Source organism: Aquarana catesbeiana, linkage group LG03 (genome assembly GCF_042186555.1).
Source record: "Aquarana catesbeiana isolate 2022-GZ linkage group LG03, ASM4218655v1, whole genome shotgun sequence".
NCBI classification, from domain to species: Eukaryota; Metazoa; Chordata; class Amphibia; order Anura; family Ranidae; genus Aquarana; species Aquarana catesbeiana.
The window spans coordinates 741827927-741852920 of record NC_133326.1 but is presented as its reverse complement, the minus strand read 5'-3'; the positions used below and the strand labels follow the sequence as shown (position 1 = coordinate 741852920).

The window sequence follows — 24994 nt, the reverse complement described above, 5'->3', positions numbered from 1 at the left end:
ATCGTCTGGTGGGGATGCATTTACTCTGCTAAGACATTATCGGTTTAGCGGTGGTTTGCTCTTGTCACCCCTGGTATGCCTGATCAACATGTTTGGGGTGCCATGACATACACCTGCAGATAATATCCCATGCACAAGGAACTTTAGTCATCGTCATTTAGTATATTGTATCATGTCCTGTAGTAATTGGTGGTTGTTTTGTGTTCTGTTGTTAAATCCTTATATGGTCATTGATATCCTGTGAGGTCATATCCTGTGAGGTCACAAGCTTTGCAAGAGGTTGGCTGTTGGAGGCCGAACCCTCGAGCTTTGGGGACTTTCTGTTATGCTAATAAAGAGTGAGCACACAGCTGAGCAGGCAGTGTGATCGTGGAACTGGAACCGTGAGGATGTGTTTTGTTTAGTTGGTTGGATGTGGCACACACCAGAGGATGGAAACGATCAAAAGGTGAAATGCATTTATATCATTAGACAAAATTGTTATTATGATTAGAAACAGGAGATTTGGCTGTGTGCTCTGTGTGCAGCCAAATTTTGCTGTCACATGTGAATGTAGAATCCCATTGTAAATGTGGAATATCCACCAATATAGTACTTGTATCTCTAATATATCCCAGAAGTCTCAGCACTAAAGGCTGGAAATGTATATCCACCCCTCCCCCCTACATTCTCTATAAGGGATCCTATTCCTGACACAATCCGGTGACCTTCAATGGGAACTCTTGATTGGTGGACTTTAGGAAGGTGATGGAATATTAGGGTCACTGGGGTATCAAAAATTCTGCTGTTATATTTCATAAACCCCCCAGATCCTTTCTTTTATCTATCAATTTCAGAAGCCCCCTGTATTAGACACTGTGTGAGGTCCTGCTTAATAACCGGGTACATAAGGGGGTAGCTGAGCTGTCACAGAGCCCCCTCTTTATACTGTGTAGACATAAGTACTACAACAGCTTCACCTTTATCAGCTTCCCTAATAACAAGATCTTTCCTCTGTATAACATTCTGTATATCCTGATATTCCGCTCTAGTGATGTTATGCTACTTTTCACTAAATGGGAATAATTCCTCATATTCATCTTATAATATAATATCATGTGTCTGGATTTGTCTCTGCAGGTTGCATTGGTGTGGTTTGACTTCCTCTGGCTGTGATGATCTCCGATCCATTCTTATCAATAATCGATCCCTCACCAGACTGGATTTATCATTTAATAATCTGGAAGACTCTGGAATAAAACTTCTATGTGAGGGGCTCAGACATCCTGGCTGTACTCTGCAGTGGCTGAGGTGAGAATTATCCTATAAATGATATAATATTCTGCAGGATTCTGGTATAAATCTTCTATGTGAGGGACCCAGACATATCACCTAGATGAAAGTTATACAAAGACAGACTTCTGATTGGCCGGTTACACTGGGAGTTCCCATCATAGTCCTTCAGGTCACTCGCTGTTATTGGCTTTCATCCCCTCCCCCCTCCACTGACTATCAGAGATCAGACTTTGGCTGGGTTCACACTGGAGTTCACTGCGGCTCACAGCAGGCAGTCCGGGGCATCTCCATTCACCATTTCAGGTCCGATTTCTGCCTGAGTTTTGTGCTGAATTCAGTCCTGAAATGGACCAGAAGACGCACAGGACTCCGTATTCTCTTCATTCAGTGACCAATCATAGACAGATGGTCCTCATTTAGAATCTGGAAGGACAGAGCGAGTCTCTAGACCAGAAGTGACCCCTAGATGACAATAAAATCCCCCCATCCTTGTAGATATAAAATTGTCACCTCACTGAGCCTCAAAAAGAAGTCCTAGTCATTTCATCTACAAGCCCAGCAGAGGACGAGGCCGATACAGTGAAAAGACCCCAAACTGTCTGCCAGATATTGATTTATATCAGAGATCAGAGGAATCTATTTTATCTCTCATATAAAATAAAATATTAGTTGTAGAGAGATGGAAATAATTCCTCCTGACTGTACACATGTTGGGGTACATGTACATATAACATTGAATGTGTAGTGAAGATAGAATCCAGGAGAAACCCCCAGAATGGTTCTATGGAGTCTGATCACACGAGACAAGCACTGATTGGTCTTGTTGGGATCAGACTGACATGCCAGTGTTAAAAATCCAATCCTCATCCATTAGAACCATTCATGACCCATTTAGCTCCAGTTCCTTCAGAACACAGGACCGGCTTGTGGGCTGGGCAGGGAACACTCCCCCAGGGTTGATTGGCTGATGGTTAAACTCCACCCACACCCATAAATTGAGGATCCTGAGATATGGACGGGGTGATTTCCATGGTGGCGGTCTAACCGGTGAATAGCGGATGTTCCTGACCTGTTCCTGTCACAGAATAATCCTCAGAAAACTTTTATTTGTGTTTTATTCTCACAGCCAGACTGTGTCTGTCCTTTTGTCTTTGTTGTATTTTCTGTCATTCTTTATCTTTGTACATATTTTATACACTAAATAACAAACTAGTGTAGCTCTGCTCTATATTACACAGACAGACAACCTACCTGCAGACAGAGGTAAGTGTTACCACAACCCCAGTGTTATTATACGGCTGTGCAACTATGTAACAAACCACCCAACCACCTGATCCTGATACTTCCAAATAATAATTACACAACAACAATTATAATACAAAGCAAATACTACATACAATATATGTCTGCTACTACCACAACCTCAGTGCTGGAACAATGTGCTGCAGAATAATGAATTGGTATTAATACACTTTATACAGAAAACTTAGAACTTTATACAGTAATTGTAGAAATGGAGTCGGTGAGGATTTCCTCTCAGTAGTGCCACATCTAAAAACTTGTTAGAAACAAAATAAATACCCCTAAGGGGGACTTTTAAGGCATTTGTATATTTAAAGCGGAGCTCCTGGAGAAATGTTACTTTGTAGATAAACCTCCCCCTATAATCCTCATGATGAATGTATTCTAGTAAAGGTACGCTGTAATCCAAGGTCCGTTTTGTATTTTTGCAGCATTGTTTTCTTACTTTTGTAAGTCCCAGCAGGCCGCCACCATCTTATGTGTGGGCATCTGAACCCAGACTGTATCTCTTCCTGTATTCCATGGTTACCCAGCATGCACCTCCAGATCTTGCACATGCTCAGAGCAGCACAAGGCATGTAATAGGTTGTAGGTCGGGTTTCCATAGCAACAGCAGTGTCAGAGGAAGTTCCCGCCCCTTAGCTAAGGAAACCTCCCCTCCCCCTCCAGGAAGCAGGAAGTTTAAATTATATAGTGACAATCATTAGATGACATTTACAAAGATTATAAATCTAGAAATACAAAAATCTCCTGCAAAAGGTAATTACTTTATAAAAGATGATAATTGTAAATGATATCCTTGTTTCTGTGCAGATTATATATATATATATATATATATATATATATATATATATATATATATATATATATATATATATTACAAACTGAGGATGACCAGGAAAAAGTGTCCTCTTCACATTCCGTCATTTCCTGATTGCTCGAGAAAATGGTGTCAGGGTTGATGTTTCTCCCTGACAAAAATTTAATGACATCCATGGCTGCAGGTGGCTAAACAAATCAATACTACAAACTGAGGATGACCAGGAAAAATAAATAGTGCCCACACCTGTCCTTCCACCACTGCGCCCTGAATAGTCAATCACTTGTGAGCTGCCACTTAAACCAAAAAAAATATTAAAATCTGAAAAACACCTTATGGATGACTAGTGGCGCTATATCCTTAATAATCAGAGTGGAATGAATAATCAATTCACTCTCAATAAAGTAAATGGATAAATTGTGTACAAATTGGTCTTATAGGATCCAACACACCCATGCAGGTATGGTGGGATAATATAAAGTGTAATCAACACTAAAAGTGACAAATGTTGTAAGTGTAAAATGCAATCTCCTCGTGTGGTATATCCCCACACTCAGGAGACTGAATAACTCAAGTGCTCAAGAAAATTATAAAGTGACAATCATTAAATGACACATAAACCATTAAATGACATAGTAAAAAATATAAAAATATATATGAATTGTAAATTGATTCGCCTTCGTGTCTATGCTTCAGCATATAGCGATGATGCAAACCAGTACTTGAAAGAAAAAGCCAGATGAGACCAAATGATGATAAAAAGTCCACATATATATGTGCAATCATGCCAAAAGAAAGGAGAAATGTTCCAAAAAGTGAGTGTCTCTACTTTATAATCCTGTGCCGTGCTATCCACCACACCTCAGTGACATGTATCCACTCCCTTACGGATGGCAAACTCACCAGCTGTTGAGGCCTTATGCCGCGTACACACGGTCGGACTTTTCGTCTACAAAAGTCCAACGGACGCTGACGGACTAAAGCTGGCTGGTAATCCGATCGTGTGTGGGCTTCTCCGGACTTTCAACTGACTTTTTTAGCCTCAAATCCGACGTACTTTAGATTTGAAACATGCTTCAAATCTTTCCGACGGACTCGAGTCCGGTCGAAAAATCCGCTCGTCTGTATGCTAGTCCGACGGACAAAAACCCACGCTAGGGCAGCTATTGGCTACTGGCTATGAACTTCCTTATTTTAGTCCGGTGTACGTCATCACGTAAGAATTCGACGGACTTTTGTGTGATCGTGTGTAGGCAAGTCTGTTCGTTAGAAAGTCCGCCGTAAGTCCGTCGAAAGTCCGCCAAAAGTCCGTCGAAAGTCTGTCGGACAGGCTGTCGGACTTTTGTAGCTGAAAAGTCCGACCGTGTGTACGCGGCATTACACTCTCGTGTTTGGCCGGACAAGGCTTTAACCCATTATCATGGGGGTTACCATGTGAGCACAGTCATCCACTGCTCAATGTGCCAAACACTGTTCTTGGGATGATGGTTCCACATAAAGAATAAAAAATGCTCCAAATAGTGTATTAACGTTTAAAAGATTTAATCACAAAAACTGAAGCTAAAACCTATGCACTCACATGATCCATAAAAACAATGGGCATGACACTTCACAGCATTTCACAGCAAGCAGGATAAATGTAGTCACAGCACTTCACAGCAAGCAGGATAAATGTAGTCACAGCACTTCACAGCAAGAGGAACAAATGCAGTGACCCATGCAGCGAAAACTTGAGACACTAGAAACACTGAATGGTCACGGCGGACCCAGGGAGTGTGGAGTAGGGATGCCTGACGATCACCTCACCGGTTCGCTGATGGACTTCCTAGGTACTCACAACTGAGCTCCGCTCAATCCACTGCCTCTCCTCCCTCGAATGCTAGTAAGGGATTGCCGTGTAGCCACGCCCCGACATGTTTCGTCATACGGACTTAGTCATGGGGTTGGCTACACAGCAGGGCAATCACTCATTTATGCAAATAATTTGACACGTGGTCGGGCGCCAATCTCTCGGCTTCTCCACACTTCCTGTGTCCCCATATACATAAACAGCAGCAAGACTCCTCATACATATAGAGCTCTAGAACCAAATGCACTTATAGCACTTATAAATATGAATCCTAAACACTTTAATTAACCCCAATGTACCATATGATGTGATGAAGTGAAAAATTAAATTAAAATAAAAATTAAAATTAAACTAAAATAAAAATAAAAATAGAAATAAAGATAAAGATAAAAATTAAAAATAGAAATAAAAATAGAAAAAAAAATTAATAAATAAAAAAATAAAAATAAAAAATAAAAAAAAAATAAAAATGAAAATAAAAATAAAAAAATATATAAATAAAATAAAAAATATGAATATATAAAAAAAGGAATATATTAAAATTAAATGAAAAACTCAAAAATATTCCTTAAGTGAAACAACACCTCTAAGCTGCAATATAGATGAATATACATATCCTCATGTGACATACCATCGATCACATTACAACAAATTTACTTACAACCTTTGTCACTTTTAGTGTTGATTACACTTTATATTATCCCACCATACCTGCATGGGTGTGTTGGATCCTATAGGACCAATTTGTACACAATTTATCCATTTACTTCATTTAGAGTGAATTGATTATTCATTCCACTCTAATTATTAGGGATATAGCGCCACTAGTCATCCATAGGGTGTTTTTCAGATTTTAATATTTTTTTTGGTTTAAGTGGCAGCTCACAAGTGATTGACTATTCAGGGCGCAGTGGTGGAAGGACAGGTGTGGGCACTATTTATTTTTCCTGGTCATCCTCAGTTTGTAGTATTGATTTGTTTAGCCACCTGCAGCCATGGATGTCATTAAATTTTTGTCAGGGAGAAACATAAACCCTGACACCATTTTCTCGAGCAATCAAGGAATGACGGAATGTGAAGAGGACACTTTAGATTTATTAAAGAGTCTGGACCATTTGTAAGAGAAACAGGTGAAAACCTGGTGGGATGTGTTCACTTTCGAACACTACTGTAAAGAAAAAATCTTTTTCAGAAGTTTGAGGTGGGAGGTTCCCCCTCAGGATGGGCTCACAGATCCGGTTTTTATGAAAGAATGGCTGGATTTTTTTAATAAAGTGGGTATCGAGCTTCAGGATCTGGTGTTAACCAGAAAACAGTTCAAATTGGCTCAAATCAATGAGCAGATCAGTGAGATAGAAAGAAAATTGGAATCTATTAAAGATACCAATCCTATCGTTGAATTTAATAACAATATGAAAAAGAAATTAGAAAAGCTGGATCGTGATATACAAAAGAAAAAAGTTAAGAAATACAATAGAGACTCCTCAGATTTTAAAAATAATAACATTTATTTATGGCAGAACTCCAATGTAGAGGCCAGCATTTCCACTGAACCCAATAAAGGCAGTACTGTTGATAACCCCTCACTGGTAAATCAGCAGGGGAGAACCTCGGGAGATAGAAAGGGGAAAGGGAAAGGTGTGCAAAACCCATTTCCACACACTGGTAGAGGATCACAACCCCAAAATGGTGGTGTCCAACAATATGGAGGATATCATCAAGGTGAGGGTTACAACTCACCAAGGTCCCTTAATGGAGCTAGAGGTGGGCATTGGCAACAATTTAACCAATATCCTTCACCGTGTCAGGTCTACTCACATAGAACCAATTAGTCCCCCAATTTCAATTCTTATCATCCTCATAATTACCAAGAAGGATATTCCACCCCAGCCTATGACCATCATCCAGAAATGGGCAATCCTGTCTCCACTTACAATAGATATGCTCCATTGATGGATCATGATCCTAATGGACAATATTATATGAATCCGAGATCAGGTCCTGCACCTTTTTTAGGACATCGGGGGAGAGGGGGGAGGGGTGGGGGTACCCCCAGGGGGAATGGGTTAGAAAATTACCCCAACAGAGATCCAATTCCAATTTCAAGAGAAGGAGGGGATGAAGAGCAGAGAGGCACAAGCAACCCAAAAAAGAGACTGAGAGACACCTAAACAAGGGTATTTTCAATCTTAGTACAGTGCAACTTAATAAAAATGAATTGAATATATTAAGTTTGGGGTTAAAATGTGCACTGAGAAAACCGATTAACAAGTTTGAGGTGTACATAGATACCCATAAATATATTCACACTTTGAATATTAAAAAACATTTTTTAAGTCATCCAGTGGCCCCTAGAGTTGAAAATACCAGGATATCCACTAGATTGGACACTGGTCTTAGAAATAGATCATTATTCAATCCTCAAAATTCCAACAACCACTTTATAAAAACCTTGTCTTAGATGATATAGAACGATTGAACCTGATTAAAAAAGTCAATCCTGACTATATCATCAATGGGATCAAATCATTGGAAGAGAGAAACAACATTATCATCCGACCAGCAGATAAGGGGGAGGAGTAATCATTCTTGAAAAAGATTTTTACCATCAACAATTAATGGAGATGTTGAATGATCGAACCACATATCATCGTTTGCCATCTGATCACACCAATATATATAAAACACAATTAAGTGCCCTGATTGAATGGGGATTTAGTTTTAATGCTTTGGATCCCAAAGAAAGGGATTATTTAGTTCCCAGTGCTTGCCGCATTCCAGTGATCTATACTCTGCCTAAAATTCATAAAGATGCAAAGATACCACCAGCACGCCCTATTGTAAATGGCATCGGGTCAGTGACAGCCAGACTGGGGGAGTTTTTAGACAAATTCCTCCAGCCTAGTGTTAAGGCCACTAAAGCGTATTTGAAGGATACCACTGACTTATTACGTTCCTTGCAGGAAGTAAGGCTTAATGATCCTGCTGAGTCATATCTGGTAACGGCCGATGTGGCCTCATTATACACTATTATTCAGCACGAAGATGCGTCTTTGGCGCTCAATTAGGCACTAAGTAAGAGGGATGATATCCCCCATGCGCAAAAGGTATTTGTTGGCCATGCTTTGAATTTTTGTATCGCCCACAATTACTTTTGGTATAATGGCCAATTTTTTTCACAGAAGGTGGGTGTAGCTATGGGGGCCAGATACGCTCCTAGCTTGGCCAATTTATTTTTGGCTGAGTGGGAGCATGGATGTGTTTTTCATGTCAGGCCACCCCAACTACTTTTTTATTGCAGGTTTATAGATGACCTCTTCTTTATTTGGGAGGGGTCTAAGGAGCCTGCGATACAGTTTGTGTCAGGTTTAAATAACAACACGAAAAACATCCGATTGGATTATACCATTAGTGACACTTCAGTTAATTTTTTGGATGTTACTATAGTGAAAACTGAGGGCGTTTTAAGTACTAAAGTATTTTTTAAAACTACAGATTGAAATAGTTATCTGTCGATCAGGAGTGGGCACCACCCCTCCTGGATCAAGAACATACCAAAAGGGCAAGTGCTGATGGTCCGACGTAACTGCTCAGACCTAAATTCCTATACCTCCCAAGTGAATGTATTAAAGGAAAGATTTCTTCAGAAAGGATATGATATTGACACTCTAGACAATATCATTGAGGAGGTAGCGAACATACCTAGGGAACAGTGCCTGAGGGAGAAGGATGCTAGGGTATCTGAGAATCAACATCAATTGGGGTTTATCTCAAATTTCCATCACCAGTATAGGGATGTGGAAAGTATCTTCAGGAAACACTGGCACATTCTCTGCAAAGATAGACATCTGAGGGATGTTTTACCCAGTTGCCCTAAATTTATCTATAGACGGGCACCGAATTTTGGCCAGAGGGTGGTGAAGAAGGTTCTTAACCAACCACCTCATAATACTATAAGTATCGCCCTAAAAGGCTTCTTTGCATGTAGAAGGTGCATCTGTTGTAAAACAGTACAGATTAGACATAGAGGTATGACCCAAATAACTAATTTTGACAATGAAACCTTCAACATTAGGGAATCCATCACATGTAACACCTCCTTTGTGGTGCCCTTGTGGGCTATACTATGTTGGGCGTACTAAGAGATTACTGCGGGTGCGAATTGCGGAACATCTGGCCAATATCAAAAAAGGCTTTCAATATCATAGTGTGTCACTCCATTTCAAGGAAAAACACAAACAGGATCCAAGTTTACTCCAATTCTGTGGTATAGATGTGGTACATCAGTCTTGGAGGGGCTCTAATCACATTAGAGACCTCTCTCAGAGAGAAACTCGATGGATTTTCCAGCTCAAGAGTTTGTTCCCTAGTGGAATGAACATTGAGCTGGATTTGAATTGTTTCATTAGCAACTCGTAAAACACTTCTTATTTTAAAATATTATATTTTTTTTTAGTACATTATTGGGAACACGTAGTAGGTTGGCTACTAAGTGGTTGCACGGAATATCACAAGTTATTGATATTGTGTATGGGATAACATATTAAATGGTAATATATTGGGGGTTCATATTTTGATGTAGTGTGGCCTATGTCAGGTAATATGATGTCAGGTATTAATTATTTTACACATAGGAATATCAGCATTGTGGTTTGGAGGATTTATAAGGAATTAATTTCTTTATTATTTTTTTGGTTCACATGGGGTATGTATATTGGGTTGGTTGCTAAGTGGTGTGACTTAATAACATAGTCCATTGGGGTGAAACACATGTTTTATGAGGTCACATGATTATATGGTATAGTTGAGGATTCATAATTTGTTGTAATATGATCGATGGCATGAGGATATGTATATTCATCTATATTGCAGCTTAGAGCTGTTGTTTCACTTAAGGAATATTTTTGAGTTTTTTGATTTAATTTTAATATATTCCTTTTTTATATATTCATATTTTTTATTTTATTTATATATATTTTATTTTTATTTTTTTTATTTATTTTTTTATTTTTTTTATTTCTATTTTTTAATTTCTATTTTTTATTTTTATTTTTTATCTTTATCATTATCTTTATTTCTATTTTTATTTTAGTTTAATTTTTATTTTTATTTAATTTTTCACTTCATCACATCATATGATACATTGGGGTTAATGAAAGTGTTAGGATTCATATTTATAAGTGCTATAAGTGCATTTGGTTCTAGAGTTCTATATGTATGAGGAGTCTTGCTGCTGTTTATGTATATGGGGACACAGGAAGTGTGGAGAACCCGAGAGATTGGCGCCCGCCCACGTGTCAAATTATTTGCATAAATGAGTGATTGCCCTGCTGTGTAGCCAACCCCATGACTAAGTCCGTATGAGGAAACATGTCGGGGCGTGGCTACGCGGCAATCCCTTACTAGCATGACACTGTAGGACTTAAGCCCAGTCTCCTAATACTCACCCATTTACCCCACATTACCCTCCCTCCAAAAACATCATAAACGACTCAAACTAGTTTTTGGAGTAAATGGCCTAAGGGAATTATTTTTATTAAAATATAAATTACCATAAATATAACATAAATAACCGTAAACTTTTAATAATTTTATTGGGGTAACTATCAGTAAACAACTATCACCATGGTCACTGTAAACAATTCTTTTACTTTTTGAACCTACCAGTCGGAAAACCCTGACCCGGCAGTACCCTAACTTCCAGTGACCTAAACCTTTTACCTCCTTCAAGCCCTTCATAGTCTGAAAGTACACAACCTCAATCCCCATCCTTCATGGATGGGTACCAGCAAAAACCCCCATCCGATGGATGGGTACCATAACGCAACCCCCATCCCCTGGATGAGTACAACATGTTTCATACATGTAACTTGACATATCCTATTCAAGGAAACCAAAAACTGCCACAGCACGAAAGGGGTAACCCCTTACCCTTGTGTGCACCTCCACACCCTCAAGCCTCTCTGAATCCCTTCTTGCAAACCTAGAGACCATAGATCCGTCCCCACCTCATTCAAATGTACCCCGTCACTGCGTAAATACCTCCAGGTATCTACCTCCAGCTCCCTATGGCGGATGGCTAAACCCCCGTTCTTAACAAAGAATCTGCTCACTTCCTTGTTCACCTTTATCCTTGCCCTGTCCACCTTCTTTGCTGACCATGCCCAACTCCATGACAACCTACCCACCATGTCTCACCAAACTAAAACCATCCTAGGGTATGCCGCTCTCAAACGCAAAAAATCACATTTAACCACTTCAGCCCCGGAAGGATTTACCCCCTTCCTGACCAGAGCACTTTTTACATTTTGGCACTGCGTCGCTTTAACTGCTAATTGCGCGGTCATGCAATGCTGTACCCAAACGAAATTTGCGTCCTTTTCTTCCCACAAATAGAGCTTTCTTTTGATGGTATTTGATCACCTCTGCCATTTTTATTTTTTGCGCTATAAACGGAAAAAGACCGAAAATTTTGAAAAAAAATGATATTTTCTACTTTTTGTTATAAAAAAAATCCAATAAACTAAATTTTAGTCATACATTTAGGCCAAAATGTATTCGGCCACATGTCTTTAGTAAAAAAAAGTCAATAAGCGTATATTTATTGGTTTGCGCAAAAGTTATAGCGTCTACAAACTAGGGTACATTTTCTGTAATTTTTTTCACAGCTTTTAGTTTATGACTGCCTATGTCATTTCTTGAGGTGCTAAAATGGCAGGGCAGTACAAACCCCCCCCAAATGACCCCATTTTGGAAAGTAGACACCCCAAGGAAATTGCTGAGAGGCATGTTGAACCCATTGAATATTTATTTTTTTGTCCCAAGTGATTGAATAATGACAAAAAAAAAAAAAAAAATTTACAAAAAGTTGTCACTAAATGATATATTGCTCACACAGGCCATGGGCATATGTGGAATTGCACCCCAAAATACATTCAGCTGCTTTTCCTGAGTACGGGGATACTACATGTGTGGGACTTTTTGGGAGCCTAGCCGCGTACGGGGCCCCAAAAACCAAGCACCGCCTTCAGGATTTCTAAGGGCATAAATTTTTGATTTCACGCCTCACTACCTATCACAGTTTTGAAGGCCATAAAATGCCAAGATGGCACAAAACGCCCCCAAATGACCCCATTTTGGAAAGTAGACACCCCAAGCTATTTGCTGAGAGGCATGGTGAGTATTTTGCAGCTCTCATTTGTTTTTGAAAATGAAGAAAGACCAGAAAAAAAAATTTTTTTTTTCTTTTTTCAATTTTCAAAACTTTGTGACAAAAAGTGAGGTCTGCAAAATACTCACTATACCTGTCAGCAAATAGCTTGGGGTGTCTACTTTCCAAAATGGGGTCATTTGGGGGAGGTTTTGTGCCACCTGGGCATTCCATGGCCTCCGAAACTGTGATAGGCAGTGAAGAGTGAAATCAAAAATTTACGCCCTTAGAAAGCCTGAAGGCGGTGATTGGTTTTCGGGGTCCCGTGCGCGGCTAGGCTCCCAAAAAGTCCCACACATGTGGTATCCCCGTACTCAGGAGAAGCAGCAGAATGTATTTTGGGGTGTAATTTCACATATTCCCATGGCATGTTTGAGCAATATATCATTTAGTGACAACTTTGTGCAAAAAAAAAAAAAAAATTTGTCTCTTATCATGGACTCGACATGACTCTCAGCAAATAGCTTGGGGTGTCTACTTTCCAAAATGGGGTCATTTGGGGGGGTTTTGAACTGTCCTGGCATTTTATGCACAACATTTAGAAGCTTATGTCACACATCACCCACTCTTCTAACCACTTGAAGACAAAGCCCTTTCTGACACTTTTTGATTACGTGAAAAAATTATTTATTTTTTTCAAGAAAATTACTTTGAACCCCCAAACATTATATATTTTTTTAAAGCAAATGCCCTACAGATTAAAATGGTGAGTGTTTCATTTTTTTTTTCACACGGTATTTGCGCAGCGATTTTTCAAACGCATTTTTTGTGGAAAAAACACACTTTTTTAAATTTTAATGCACTAAAACACACTATATTGCCCAAATGTTTGATGGAATAAAAAAGATGATCTTAAGCCGAGTACATGGATACCAAACATGACATGCTTTAAAATTGCGCACAAACGTGCAGTGGCAACAAAATTAATACATTTTTAAAAGCCTTTAAAAGCCTTTACAGGTTACCACTTTAGATTTACAGAGGAGGTCTACTGCTAAAAATACTGCCCTCGATCTGGCCTTCGCGGTGATACCTCACATGCATGGTGCAATTGCTGTTTACATTTGACGCCAGACCGACGCTTGCGTTCGCCTTAGCGCGAGAGCAGGGGGGACAGGGGTGCGCAGTACCAACTGCTGTCAGCCGGCGGAGATAGCCGAAGCTCAAAATCCACAATCGGCTGTACACGGCGCCTGCGCTCTGGGTCCAGATTCCTTCCCCACCATCCAAGTGGACCTGGAGGGGGAATCTAAAAGTGCCGAGCGCAGCGAGGCCGTGCCCAAAGCGTGGCGAGCGAAGCGAGCCCGCGAGGGGCCCTCTTACAGGCGCCGTGTACAGCTGATTTTCAGCTGTTCCGCTTCGGCTATTTCCGCCGGATCGTACTGCGCATGCGCAGTACAGTGAGGAACTTATCCGCCGAGCGGAACTTATTCGGCAGAACACCGGATCATCTGAGGCTATTCCCAGTTCGGTTAAACAGGTAAACCAGGCTTTCCATACCTTAGAGTAGGCATTCCACGTAGCCATACTCACGGATTGCTGAATCCACTTTGCTGTGATCCCAAAGCAATGTTCCACATCCAGTTGGGACAGGCGATCCCTTGTTGTTCCGCCTCTGGCGCCAACGTCCGGAACCTGTCCCACTGAAAACGAGACAAAGCGTCAGCCAAAGTGTTATCGACCCCAGGTAAGTGTACAGCATAAATGAATGCGTTCACTTGTAAACAGTGAAGCACCAAATGTCTTAACAACCTGACCACCAGAACCGATGCTGCAGTTAGCCGGTTAACCACTTGGACCACCCCCAAATTGTCACAATTGAAGCGTACTTTTAAATTTCTGAACGAGTCCCCCCACAGTTCCATGGCCACAACAATTGGGAACAGTTCCAATAGAACCAGGTTTTTCAAAAACCCTGCCTCCTGCCATGCCAATGGTCATCTGGCCGCACAGCAGCGACCTTTGAAGAAAGCCCCAAACCCCGTGGAGCCGGCCGCATCGGTGAATAGTTCCAGGTCACAATTGCTGATGGGACCCGACATCCAAAGAGCTCTTCCATTGAAGGACTCTAATGCCGCGTACACACGAGCAGACTTTACGGCGGACTTTGCCCGGCGGACTGGATTTGGTCGGACAATTCGATGTGTGTGGGCTCCAGCGGACTTTGTTTTCTCAAAAGTTGGACGGACTTAGATTTGAAACTTGTTTAAAATTTATCCGTTGAAATCGAGTCCGGTCGAAAAGTCCGCCGTCTGTATGCTAGTTCGACGGACAAAAAGCCACGCTAGGGCAGCTATTGGCTACTGGCTATGAACTTCCTTGTTTTAGTCCGGTCGTACGTCATCACGTACAAATTCGACGGACTTTGGTGGATTGTGTGTAGGCAAGTCCGTTCATTCACAAAGTCCGTCGGAAAGTACGTCGAAAAGTCCGCCGGGCAAAGTCCGCCGTAAAGTCCGACCGTGTGTACGCGGCATAAGAAAACCTGCCATACACGCAAATCTTCTCTATGTTCACGAGTAAGACTGACAAAATGTGTTGGCGCCCTGATCCCTGCTGTAGCAGCCGCCAGCCGCCTGCAAAAAACTCTGCCCATCGGTATGATTCGGCAAGCAAAGTTCAGTTTTCCCAGTAAAGATTGAAGTTGTCGTAGCTGTAGTTTCCTAACCCCTATGGTCCCACGCACTTCCTCTTGTAACTTCACCAGTTTGTCCTTCGGAAGCCTGCACTCCATCCTCATCGAGTCTATCTCAATGCCCAGAAACGTTATAGTCACTGTTGGGCCTTCTGTTTTTTCAGGGGCTAATGGAACCCCAAATCGGTCCGCCAGGTGTTGCAGGGTCCCCAACAGAACCGCACAAATATTAGAGCCCGCTGGGCCAACACATAAGAGATAGTCCAAATAATGGATGACTGAGTTGATCCCTGCGACATCCCTAACTGCCCATTCCAGGAATGAGCTGAACGTCTCAAAAAGGGCGCAAGATATAGAGCATTCCATAGGCAGGCACCTATCCACATAGTAAGCCCCTTCCCAGGTACATCCTAGTAACCAAAAACTGTCCGGGTGCACAGGCAATAACCGGAAAGCCGATTCAATATCAGACTTTGCCATTAAGGAACCCTGCCCATACCTCCGCACCCATGCCACAGCCGCGTCAAATGATGTGTACGTCACCGCACACTCCTCAGGTGCAATGGCATCATTGACCGACCCCCTTTTTGGAAAAGAGAGGTGGTGTATGAGCCTAAACTTGTTGGGCTCTTTTTTGGGAACCACTCCCAAAGGGGAGACCACTAAATCTGTCAGCGGCAATTCTTTAAAAGGGCCCGCCATGCGTCCCAACGATACCTTCTTCCCCAATTTTCCGGAAACTGCGGTGGATGTTGCATTGCCGACTTCAGATTCTGAGCCTCTGGCGGTGTTGTTGCCAAAGAACACAGAATTCGAAAACCGCTCGTAAAGCCAGCTTCTAATATAGCAGCCGCATTTGGACAGCGCATGAGATCCCCCACAGCCAGAGCACAGATGTTTGAAGCGACAGTTGGATCCAAATCTGCAGGTGCCCTCATTGAACTGCCAGCAATAACCCCATCTCTTTTCGGCCGGTTGTCCTGGAGTTGCGGAACCTCCGACCCCTGCCTGAAAAAACTGATTCGGGGCCCTCGCCGCCGTCATCAACCTCATCCATAGGCTTATGTCATATGGTCCCAGCGCAGAGTCGGTCTTACCGCCATTCGTTGACGAAATTGTTCATCGTAGCGTAACCAAGCCATGCCACCATACGTCCTGTGGGCCTCGCTAATGGCTTCTAGATAAACAAATAAAGCTGAGCAGTTCTCCGGTGCCTTTTCACCTACCACGCTCGCTAAAATGGCAAACGCCTGCAGCCAATTAGCAAATGTACGTGGAATTAAGCGGTATCTCTGCTTTTCCTCATCCTCCCTCTTGCCCTCCACTGGTTTCAACCTGTCCAGGTTGAATTTCTCCAACAGCAATAACGTGAATATTTCCACGTATTCGCCCTTCCATATCTTTTCTTTTATCTCCGTCTTCAAATGAGCACCCAAAGGGCCCTCAAAACACACGTAAACTTCGCTCCTCGCCGCATCTGCCAACCTAACTGAATCTGGCCTTTTTTTGCTCATCTTCCCCTGATCCCCCGAAGTCGTGGCCACCGCTGTCGTGTTGGCATCCACCTCAGGCGCCACCGGTGTAATGCCTGTGACCTGTGTGTCACCTCCTGTCTGCGGGAGGGTAGGTGCCGTCCATGCACTCGTGGGACTACTTCTTGTCCCTGCCTCAACCCGTACTACTAGCTCCTTCAGCCCAACTAACAGTTCCTGTAATCCATCGTTCCCATGCCTGGGTCCCCCCACTGTCGGCGTGGCTATGGTAGGCCCAGTCACCCCAGACCCTGTTGACCCCCCTGCACCTGTCAGTCCCCCTGTTTACTTTGCCCCAATAATGTATGTAACAAAGATGTAATAGAATTCGAAGAATAACACTCACCGGGCTGCCCTGGACTGGGCCCAATAGCCGCCACTCCTGGAACCACCGCCGCTGGATGTCATTGGTCTTCTCCTCCATCCGACTCAGACAATTCTCCCTCCGATCAATCATCACTGGGTTCACTCCTGACGACTGCCTGCTGCTCTGGGTGCCGAAGGTCTGCGGTGCTGTGACCGACCTTCTCTCTCAGAATTACCACCAGACCCATTAGATGCCCCCCTAGATGAACTCCTGCAACGGCTACTTTGTGGGGTACGTATCACCTGGCTGCTTCCTGCACTTGAGCCCGACCCTGCATTCCTCGCTGACCCACTCCTGTGCTGCCGTGTGGTGTTGGCCGACCCTGCTGCCTGTGCTGACTCCTGGCATGCTGATCCCTTCTCCCTGGTGTCATGCCTCCTCTCCGCCCCTGCTGATCCATCCCTCAGTGCCCAGCACCTGCGATGGGCTGGGGGGAAGAGCCACGTGGTCTGCTTGGCATTCTTCCACTTGTCCCTCTGCCTCTGCAACTGACCCTCCTTGCCTCCCCTGCTCTGGTCACAGGGGGTCGAATGCTGCTACTGCTCTGGAGATCATTGGTGTCCTCTGGCCTCCCCCTTACCCGAGACTCTCCTGTGCCTGATGCAGGGCTGTATCTCTCAGGCGGCCGGGACCGTCGTGCACGAGGTGTGGGCGGCCCCCCCTCACCGCCGCTCCGTCCTCAGCTATTCCAGAAAGCTGCTGCTGCAGCCAGTCCGCGCCGTGAGCGGCAACCGCTGCTCTCAGTTGCTCTAGAAATCCCTCCATCGCCGCCATCCTGACCAATATAGCAAATAAAAGCGGATTATATTGCTAAATTGAAGAGCGGTGGGGTGCTGTGATCAATCTTCTCCTCCACCGCTCTTTGAATGATGTCACTTCCCCCCGCCTGTTAACTTCCCCTCTCTGATCTCTCAGCCCCTCCCCTTCTCTAAAAGGGGAAACCTCTTAAGACGGCAACTGTGCCATCCCAGCATTGTCATGCCGTCTCTGCACCCATCGTTGCACTTAGCTCCGGGACTCTCGAGAGAGGAGAGGCAGCGGATTGAGCGGAGCTCAGTTTTGAGTACCTAGGAAGTCCATCAGCGAACCGGTGAGGTGATCGTCAGGCATCCCTACTCCACACTCCCTGGGTCCGCCGTGACCATTCAGTGTTTCTAGTGTCTCAAGTTTTCGCTGCATGGGTCACTGCATTTGTTCCTCTTGCTGTGAAGTGCTGTGACTACATTTATCCTGCTTGCTGTGAAGTGCTGTGACTACATTTATCCTGCTTGCTGTGAAGTGCTGTGACTACATTTATCCTGCTTGCTGTGAAATGCTGTGAAGTGTCATGCCCATTGTTTTTATGGATCATGTGAGTGCATAGGTTTTAGCTTCAGTTTTTGTGATTAAATCTTTTAAACGTTAATACACTATTTGGAGCATTTTTTATTCTTTATGTGGAACCATCATCCCAAGAACAGTGTTTGGCACATTGAGCAGTGGATGACTGTGCTCACATGGTAACCCCCATGATAATGGGTTAAAGCCTTGTCCGGCCAAACACGAGAGTGTAAGGCCTCAACAGCTGGTGAGTTTGCCATCCGTAAGGGAGTGGATACATGTCACTGAGGTGTGGTGGATAGCACGGCACAGGATTATAAAGTAGAGACACTCACTTTTTGGAACATTTCTCCTTTCTTTTGGCATGATTGCACATATATATGTGGACTTTTTATCATCATTTGGTCTCATCTGGCTTTTTCTTTCAAGTACTGGTTTGCATCATCACTATATGCTGAAGCATAGACACGAAGGCAAATCAATTTACAATTCATATATATTTTTATATTTTTTACTATGTCATTTAATGGTATATGTGTCATCTAATGATTGTCACTTTATAATTTTCTTGAGCACTTGAGTTATTCAGTCTCCTGAGTGTGGGGATATACCACACGAGGAGATTGCATTTTACACTTACAACCTTTGTCACTTTTATGCCGCGTACACACGGTCGGACTTTTCGTCTACAAAAGTCCGACAGCCTGTCCGACATACTTCCGGCGGACTTTCGGCAGACTTGCGGCGGACTTGTGGCAGACTTTCTAACGAACGGACTTGCCTACACACGACCACACAAAAGTCCGACGGATTCGTACGTGATGACGTACACCAGACTAAAATAAGGAAGTTGATAGCCAGTAGCCAATAGCTACCCTAGCGTGGGTTTTTGTCCGTCGGACTAGCACACAGACGAGCGGATTTCGGGGTCCGTCGTAGTTACGACGTAAAGATTTGAAGTATGTTTCAAATCTAAAGTACGTCGGATTTGAGGCTAAAAAAGTATGTTGAAAGTCCGGAGAAGCCCACACACGATCGGATTACCAGCCAGCTTTAGTCCGTCAGCGTCCGTTGGACTTTTGTAGACGAAAAGTCCGACCGTGTGTACGCGGCATTAGTGTTGATTACACTTTATATTATCCCACCATACCTGCATGGGTGTGTTGGATCCTATAGGACCAATTTGTACACAATTTATCCATTTACTTCATTGAGAGTGAATTGATTATTCATTCCACTCGATTTATTAGGGATATAGTGCCACTAGTCATCCATAGGGTGTTTTATATATATACATATGGTTAAGGAATTATTTCTCTAAAACAAAAGTTAATAGTGAAGCTGCAGGAAGAGATTCACAGGACTCAATCACTGTGTGTAAAATGTCCGTTCCGTGCAAAAATGTATTATTACATGTTATTTTATACATAGATAAGAAAGGGGAGGGGTGAGATGTTATTAAAAGCTAAGAAATAGAAATATATTATTAAAAGCTGGAGAATAGAACAATTGTAAAAGTAAAACCTTGAGGGGGGAGGGGGGAGTAGAGACAGAGAGAGCTTCTAGTAGAAGATGTGTCTGTGTGTGAGGTGAAGATCACAGAACACTTTTCAACAGTCAGAACAAAATGGAGTCTCTTGTACTTAAATCACCAATACAGTGAATGTCCATGTCATATATATATATATATATATATATATATATATATATATATATATATATATATATAAAAAACATCTGCACAGAAAGAGGAATGTCATTTACAATTAGCATTGTTTAAAGTAATTACCTTTTGCAGAAGCTGCTCCACCAAATTGTCCCATCAAAATGGCCTCATCATATTGCCATATTATACAACCACCATCAAAATTGCCTCATCATACTTCCACCATCAAAATTGCCCCACCATAACTGCCCCATCATACTGCCACCATCATATTACCCCCATCAAAATTGCCCCATCCTATTGCCCACATCAAAACTGCCCCATCCTATTGCCCCATCAAAACTGCCCCATCCTATTGCCTTCATCAAACTGCCCCATAAAATTGCCCCATCAAAACTGCCCCATCCTATTGCCCTCATCAAACTGCCCCATCAAAACTGCCCCATAAAATTGCCTCATCGAAACTGCCCCATCCTATTGCCCCATCAAAACTGCCCCCATCAAAACTGCCCCATCATACTGCCACCATCAAAATGGCCCCATCAAAACTGCCCATCCTATTGCCCTTATCAAACTGCCCCATGAAAACTGCCCCATAAAATTGCCCCATCAAAACTGCCCCATCCTATTGCCCTCATCAACCTGCCCCATCAAAACTGTCCCATAAAATTGCCCCATCAAAACTGCCCCCATCAAAACTGCCCCATCAAAACTGCCCCCATCAAAACTGCCCCATCAAAACTGCCCCATCCTATTCCCCCATCAAAATTGCCCCATAATACTGCCCCCATCAAATTGCCCCTATCAAAATGGCCCCATCCAAACTGCCCCATCATACTGCCCCCATCAAATTGCCCCTATCACAATTGCCCCATCAAACCTGCCCCATCAAAACTGCCCCATCATACTGCCTCCATCAAAATTGCTCCATCATATTGCCCCCATCAAAATTGCCGCCATCAAATTTCCCCCATCAAAATTGCCCCAACAAATTGTCCCCATCAAAATTGCCCCATCATACTGCTACCTTTAAAATTGCCCCATCAAAACTGCCCCATCATATTGCCCCTATCAAAACTGGCCCATCATATCGTCCCCCATCATATTGCCCACATCAAAATTGCCCCATCCTATTGCCCCATTATACTGTCACCCTCAAAACTGCCCTATCCTATTGCCCCATCAAAACTGCCCCATTAAACTGCCTCAATCAAAACTGCCCACATCCATCCTATTACCCCATCCTATTGCCCCATCAAAACTTCCCCATCAAAATGGCCCCATTATACTGCCACCATCAAAATGGCCCCATCAAAACTGCCCCCATCCTATTGCCCCATCAAAATTGCCCCATCAAAACTGCCCCCATTCTATTGCCCCAAAATTGCCCCATCATATTGCCCCAATAAAAATGCCCCATCCTATTGCCCTCATCAAACTTGCCCCCATCAAAATTGCTCCATTAGCTGCCACCATGAAAACTGTCACATAAAACTGCCCCATTAAAACTGCCCCATGAAAGCTGCACCCATCTTATTGCCCCAAAATTGCCCCATCCTATTGCCTCATCAAAATTGCCCCCTCCTGTTGCTGTATTATAAATGATTAGTAATGGTGTGTCCCCTCCCCCCGGGCTCTTCCAGCTCCTCCCCCACCGCCCATCACTGTGTATAAGAAGCTTTGGTCACCATGGCAACAAAAGCCTGGTTACCCTTTTCATGACGTCATTTTCTGGTCTACATCAGCGATGCTGATCGATGACACAAATGTCCCAGGAGGCATTGCAGAGCGGAAATGACGAGCTCCGCCCCACCGGGGAGGGGGAAGGGAAGATTTCAATCTTAGATATAAAATATATATAAATGCCAAATCGTTTTCACCGCACACCGTGGGGTGCCGAGAACTTCACCATGTGGGCGGAGCTACGATTTAAAGAGTATGAGAAAAATATATATGGAAATAGAAAAGATAATATTTATTAAACAGAATATAATAAAACATTTGTAATTAAGGAAAAGCATGAAATGTATACTGATCTGTGTCCAAACATCACCATTATCAGAACATGAGAGCTTGTAATGTCCTTCACCCTAAGGGGATACCAAAGTACCACTGCTGTGATTGGCTGGTGATACCACAACCCCAGTGCTGTGATTGGCTGGTGATACCACAACCCCAGTGCTGTGATTGGCTGGTAGTACCACAACCCCAGTGCTGTGATTGGCTGGTGATACCAAAACCCCAGTGCTGTGATTGGCTGGTAGTACCACAACCCCAGTGCTGTGATTGGCTGGTGATACCACAACCCCAGTGCTGTGATTGGCTAGTAATGCCACAACCCCAGTGCTGTGATTGGCTGGTGATACCACAACCCCAGTGCTGTGATTGGCTGGTGATACCACAACCCCAGTGCTGTGATTGGCTGGTGATACCACAACCCCAGTGCTGTGATTGGCTGGTAGTACCACAACCCCAGTGCTGTGATTGGCTGGTGATACCACAACCCCAGTGCTGTGATTGGCTAGTAATGCCACAACCCCAGTGCTGTGATTGGCTGGTGATACCACAACCCCAGTGCTCTGATTGGCTGGTAGTACCACAACCCCAGTGCTGTGATTGACTGGTGATACCCAACCCCAGTGCTGTGATTGGCTGATAATGCCACAACCCCAGTGCTGTGATTGGCTGTTGATACCACAACCCCAGTGCTGTGATTGGCTGGTGATACCACAACCCCAGTGCTGTGATTGGCTGGTGATACCACAACCCCAGTGCTGTGATTGGCTGGTGATACCACAACCCCAGTGCTCTGATTGGCTGGTAGTACCACAACCCCAGTGCTGTGATTGACTGGTGATACCACAACCCCAGTGCTGTGATTGGCTGATAATGCCACAACCCCAGTGCTGTGATTGGCTGGTGATACCACAACCCCAGTGCTGTGATTGGCTGGTGATACCACAACCCCAGTGCTGTGATTGGCTGGTGATACCACAACCCCAGTGCTGTGATTGGCTAGTAATGCCACAACCCCAGTGCTGTGATTGGCTGGTGATACCACAACCCCAGTGCTGTGATTGGCTGGTGATACCACAACCCCAGTGCTGTGATTGGCTGGTAGTACCACAACCCCAGTGATGTGATTGGCTGGTGATACCACAACCCCAGTGCTGTGATTGGCTGATGATACCACAACCCCAGTGCTGTGATTGGCTGGTGATACCACAACCCCAGTGCTCTGATTGGCTGGTAGTACCACAACCCCAGTGCTGTGATTGACTGGTGATACCACAACCCCAGTGCTGTGATTGGCTGATAATGCCACAACCCCAGTGCTGTGATTGGCTGGTGATACCACAACCCCAGTGCTGTGATTGGCTGGTGATACCACAACCCCAGTGCTGTGATTGGCTGGTGATACCACAACCCCAGTGCTGTGATTGGCTGATGATACCACAACCCCAGTGCTGTGATTGGCTGGTGATACCACAACCCCAGTGCTGTGATTGGTTGGTAGTACCACAACCCCAGTGTTGTGATATTACAAACTAACACATTACTAATGGAAATGATGAATGTAATAAAACAATAACTAGGTACAAGTAATTGATGCCACAACTCCAGTGCTGTAAAATGAATGTATCTAGTTGGATATATAAGAGGAAAGTCCATATATCTGTGATCAATCTTCCTCAATGATGGCGCCTCCTCCAGTGTGTCACTACAAAATGAAGTGTGTTCAGAGTCCTCCACCTCCGTGCTGATGAAATGCCCCCCCAGGTATTGGCCCCAAATACAATATAGGTGTCATGTGCTTGTCTCCCCTCTGGGGGGCTCAATGGGCCCGGGGTACTTCCCACAAGATCAACTGTCACAAGTGTGGGGTCCCTTTAAGGGATCTGGTCCCTCCTGATTGGCTGGCTATAGAACTCCAAACAAATCAAAAATGCCACCAATAGTGAAGTACGTCCTTCAAAACAATTGTCTCTTTATTTACAATAAATGCTCTGACAACCAATAATATGTCAGCATATCCAGCAACCAATTAGGCAGTAGATAATATCACTCACAGCACCACTTCCTGTTTCGGGTCCAGGCAGGAAATGACATCACCCGGCTCCGCCCGAGGGCTGACTGTCCAATGATTGGTTGATCCGCTGACATATTATCATTGCTTGTCAGTGTGTTTAGCGATCCTCATGGATTTTGCTGCACGGAAACGCATGTGAAGTAGAAATCGCATTATTTCTTATGTGGCCGGTTCCCATCGATGTGCCGCAGTTTAATGTGAAAGGGAATCTATATGGAGCCATTCACACTTCCAATGTGTGCGTTACCACGTACTCCACAATGTACCCGCAACAGTGTAACTCCACACTAAGACTTTTCAGGTGGGTGACAACTTACCTCCATTTCACAGGGGAGGTCCCACCAATATTCCATCCAAATGTCCCCTCATTTCATTCTCTAAGACTCCACCCACTGATTGTTCATTGTATGTGTCTACTTCTGCCCCTCCCTGGAAGAACATTTCATTTTCTAAGATCCCGCCAACTGATTAGTCATTGGATGTGTCAACTTCTGCCCCTCCCTGGAAGAACATTTCATTCTCTAAGACCACGCCCACTGATTATTCATTGGATGTGTCTACTTCTGCCCCTCCCTGGAAGAACATTTCACCTCTTTCCTGCTTCTCCCTCCAGGATTATCGCCTGTAAAGTGACATTATGGTGCTGTGATGATCTTTGCTCCGTTATCTCCACAAACCAAACTCTGACCTACCTGTATATAACATTGGATGATGATGAGAAGATGTCGGAGTCAGAAGTGAGACGATGTTGTGAGGTCCTCCGGAATGCCGGCTTCTCTGTGGATAGACGGTAAGATCTGTTGTATTGGAGGTAACACACATACTAAGTCTTAGAATGTGAATAGTAAAATGTAGACAACATTGGATGGTGATGAGATGATGGAGGTGGGACATTGTTGGGAGGTCTTCTGACACCCGGGCTGCACTG

The 24994-nt window shown here is 43.6% G+C and overlaps 2 protein-coding genes across 2 annotated transcripts in view; one reads left to right on the top strand and one right to left on the bottom strand.

The window, feature by feature from the left end:
* LOC141133875 (NACHT, LRR and PYD domains-containing protein 12-like) overlaps positions 1-24994 on the bottom strand; it is a 981044-nt gene that overhangs the window by 283178 nt on the left and 672872 nt on the right. The gene's annotated exons all lie outside the window — the stretch shown is intronic.
* The window catches only part of LOC141133873 (ribonuclease inhibitor-like), a gene marked incomplete at its 5' end in the record, with an annotated part of 29021 nt that continues 5240 nt past the window's right edge, over positions 1214-24994 (top strand). The window contains 2 exon segments of the mRNA XM_073623460.1: positions 1214-1290; positions 24680-24856. Coding sequence (XP_073479561.1) covers positions 1214-1290; positions 24680-24856 — 254 coding nt within the window.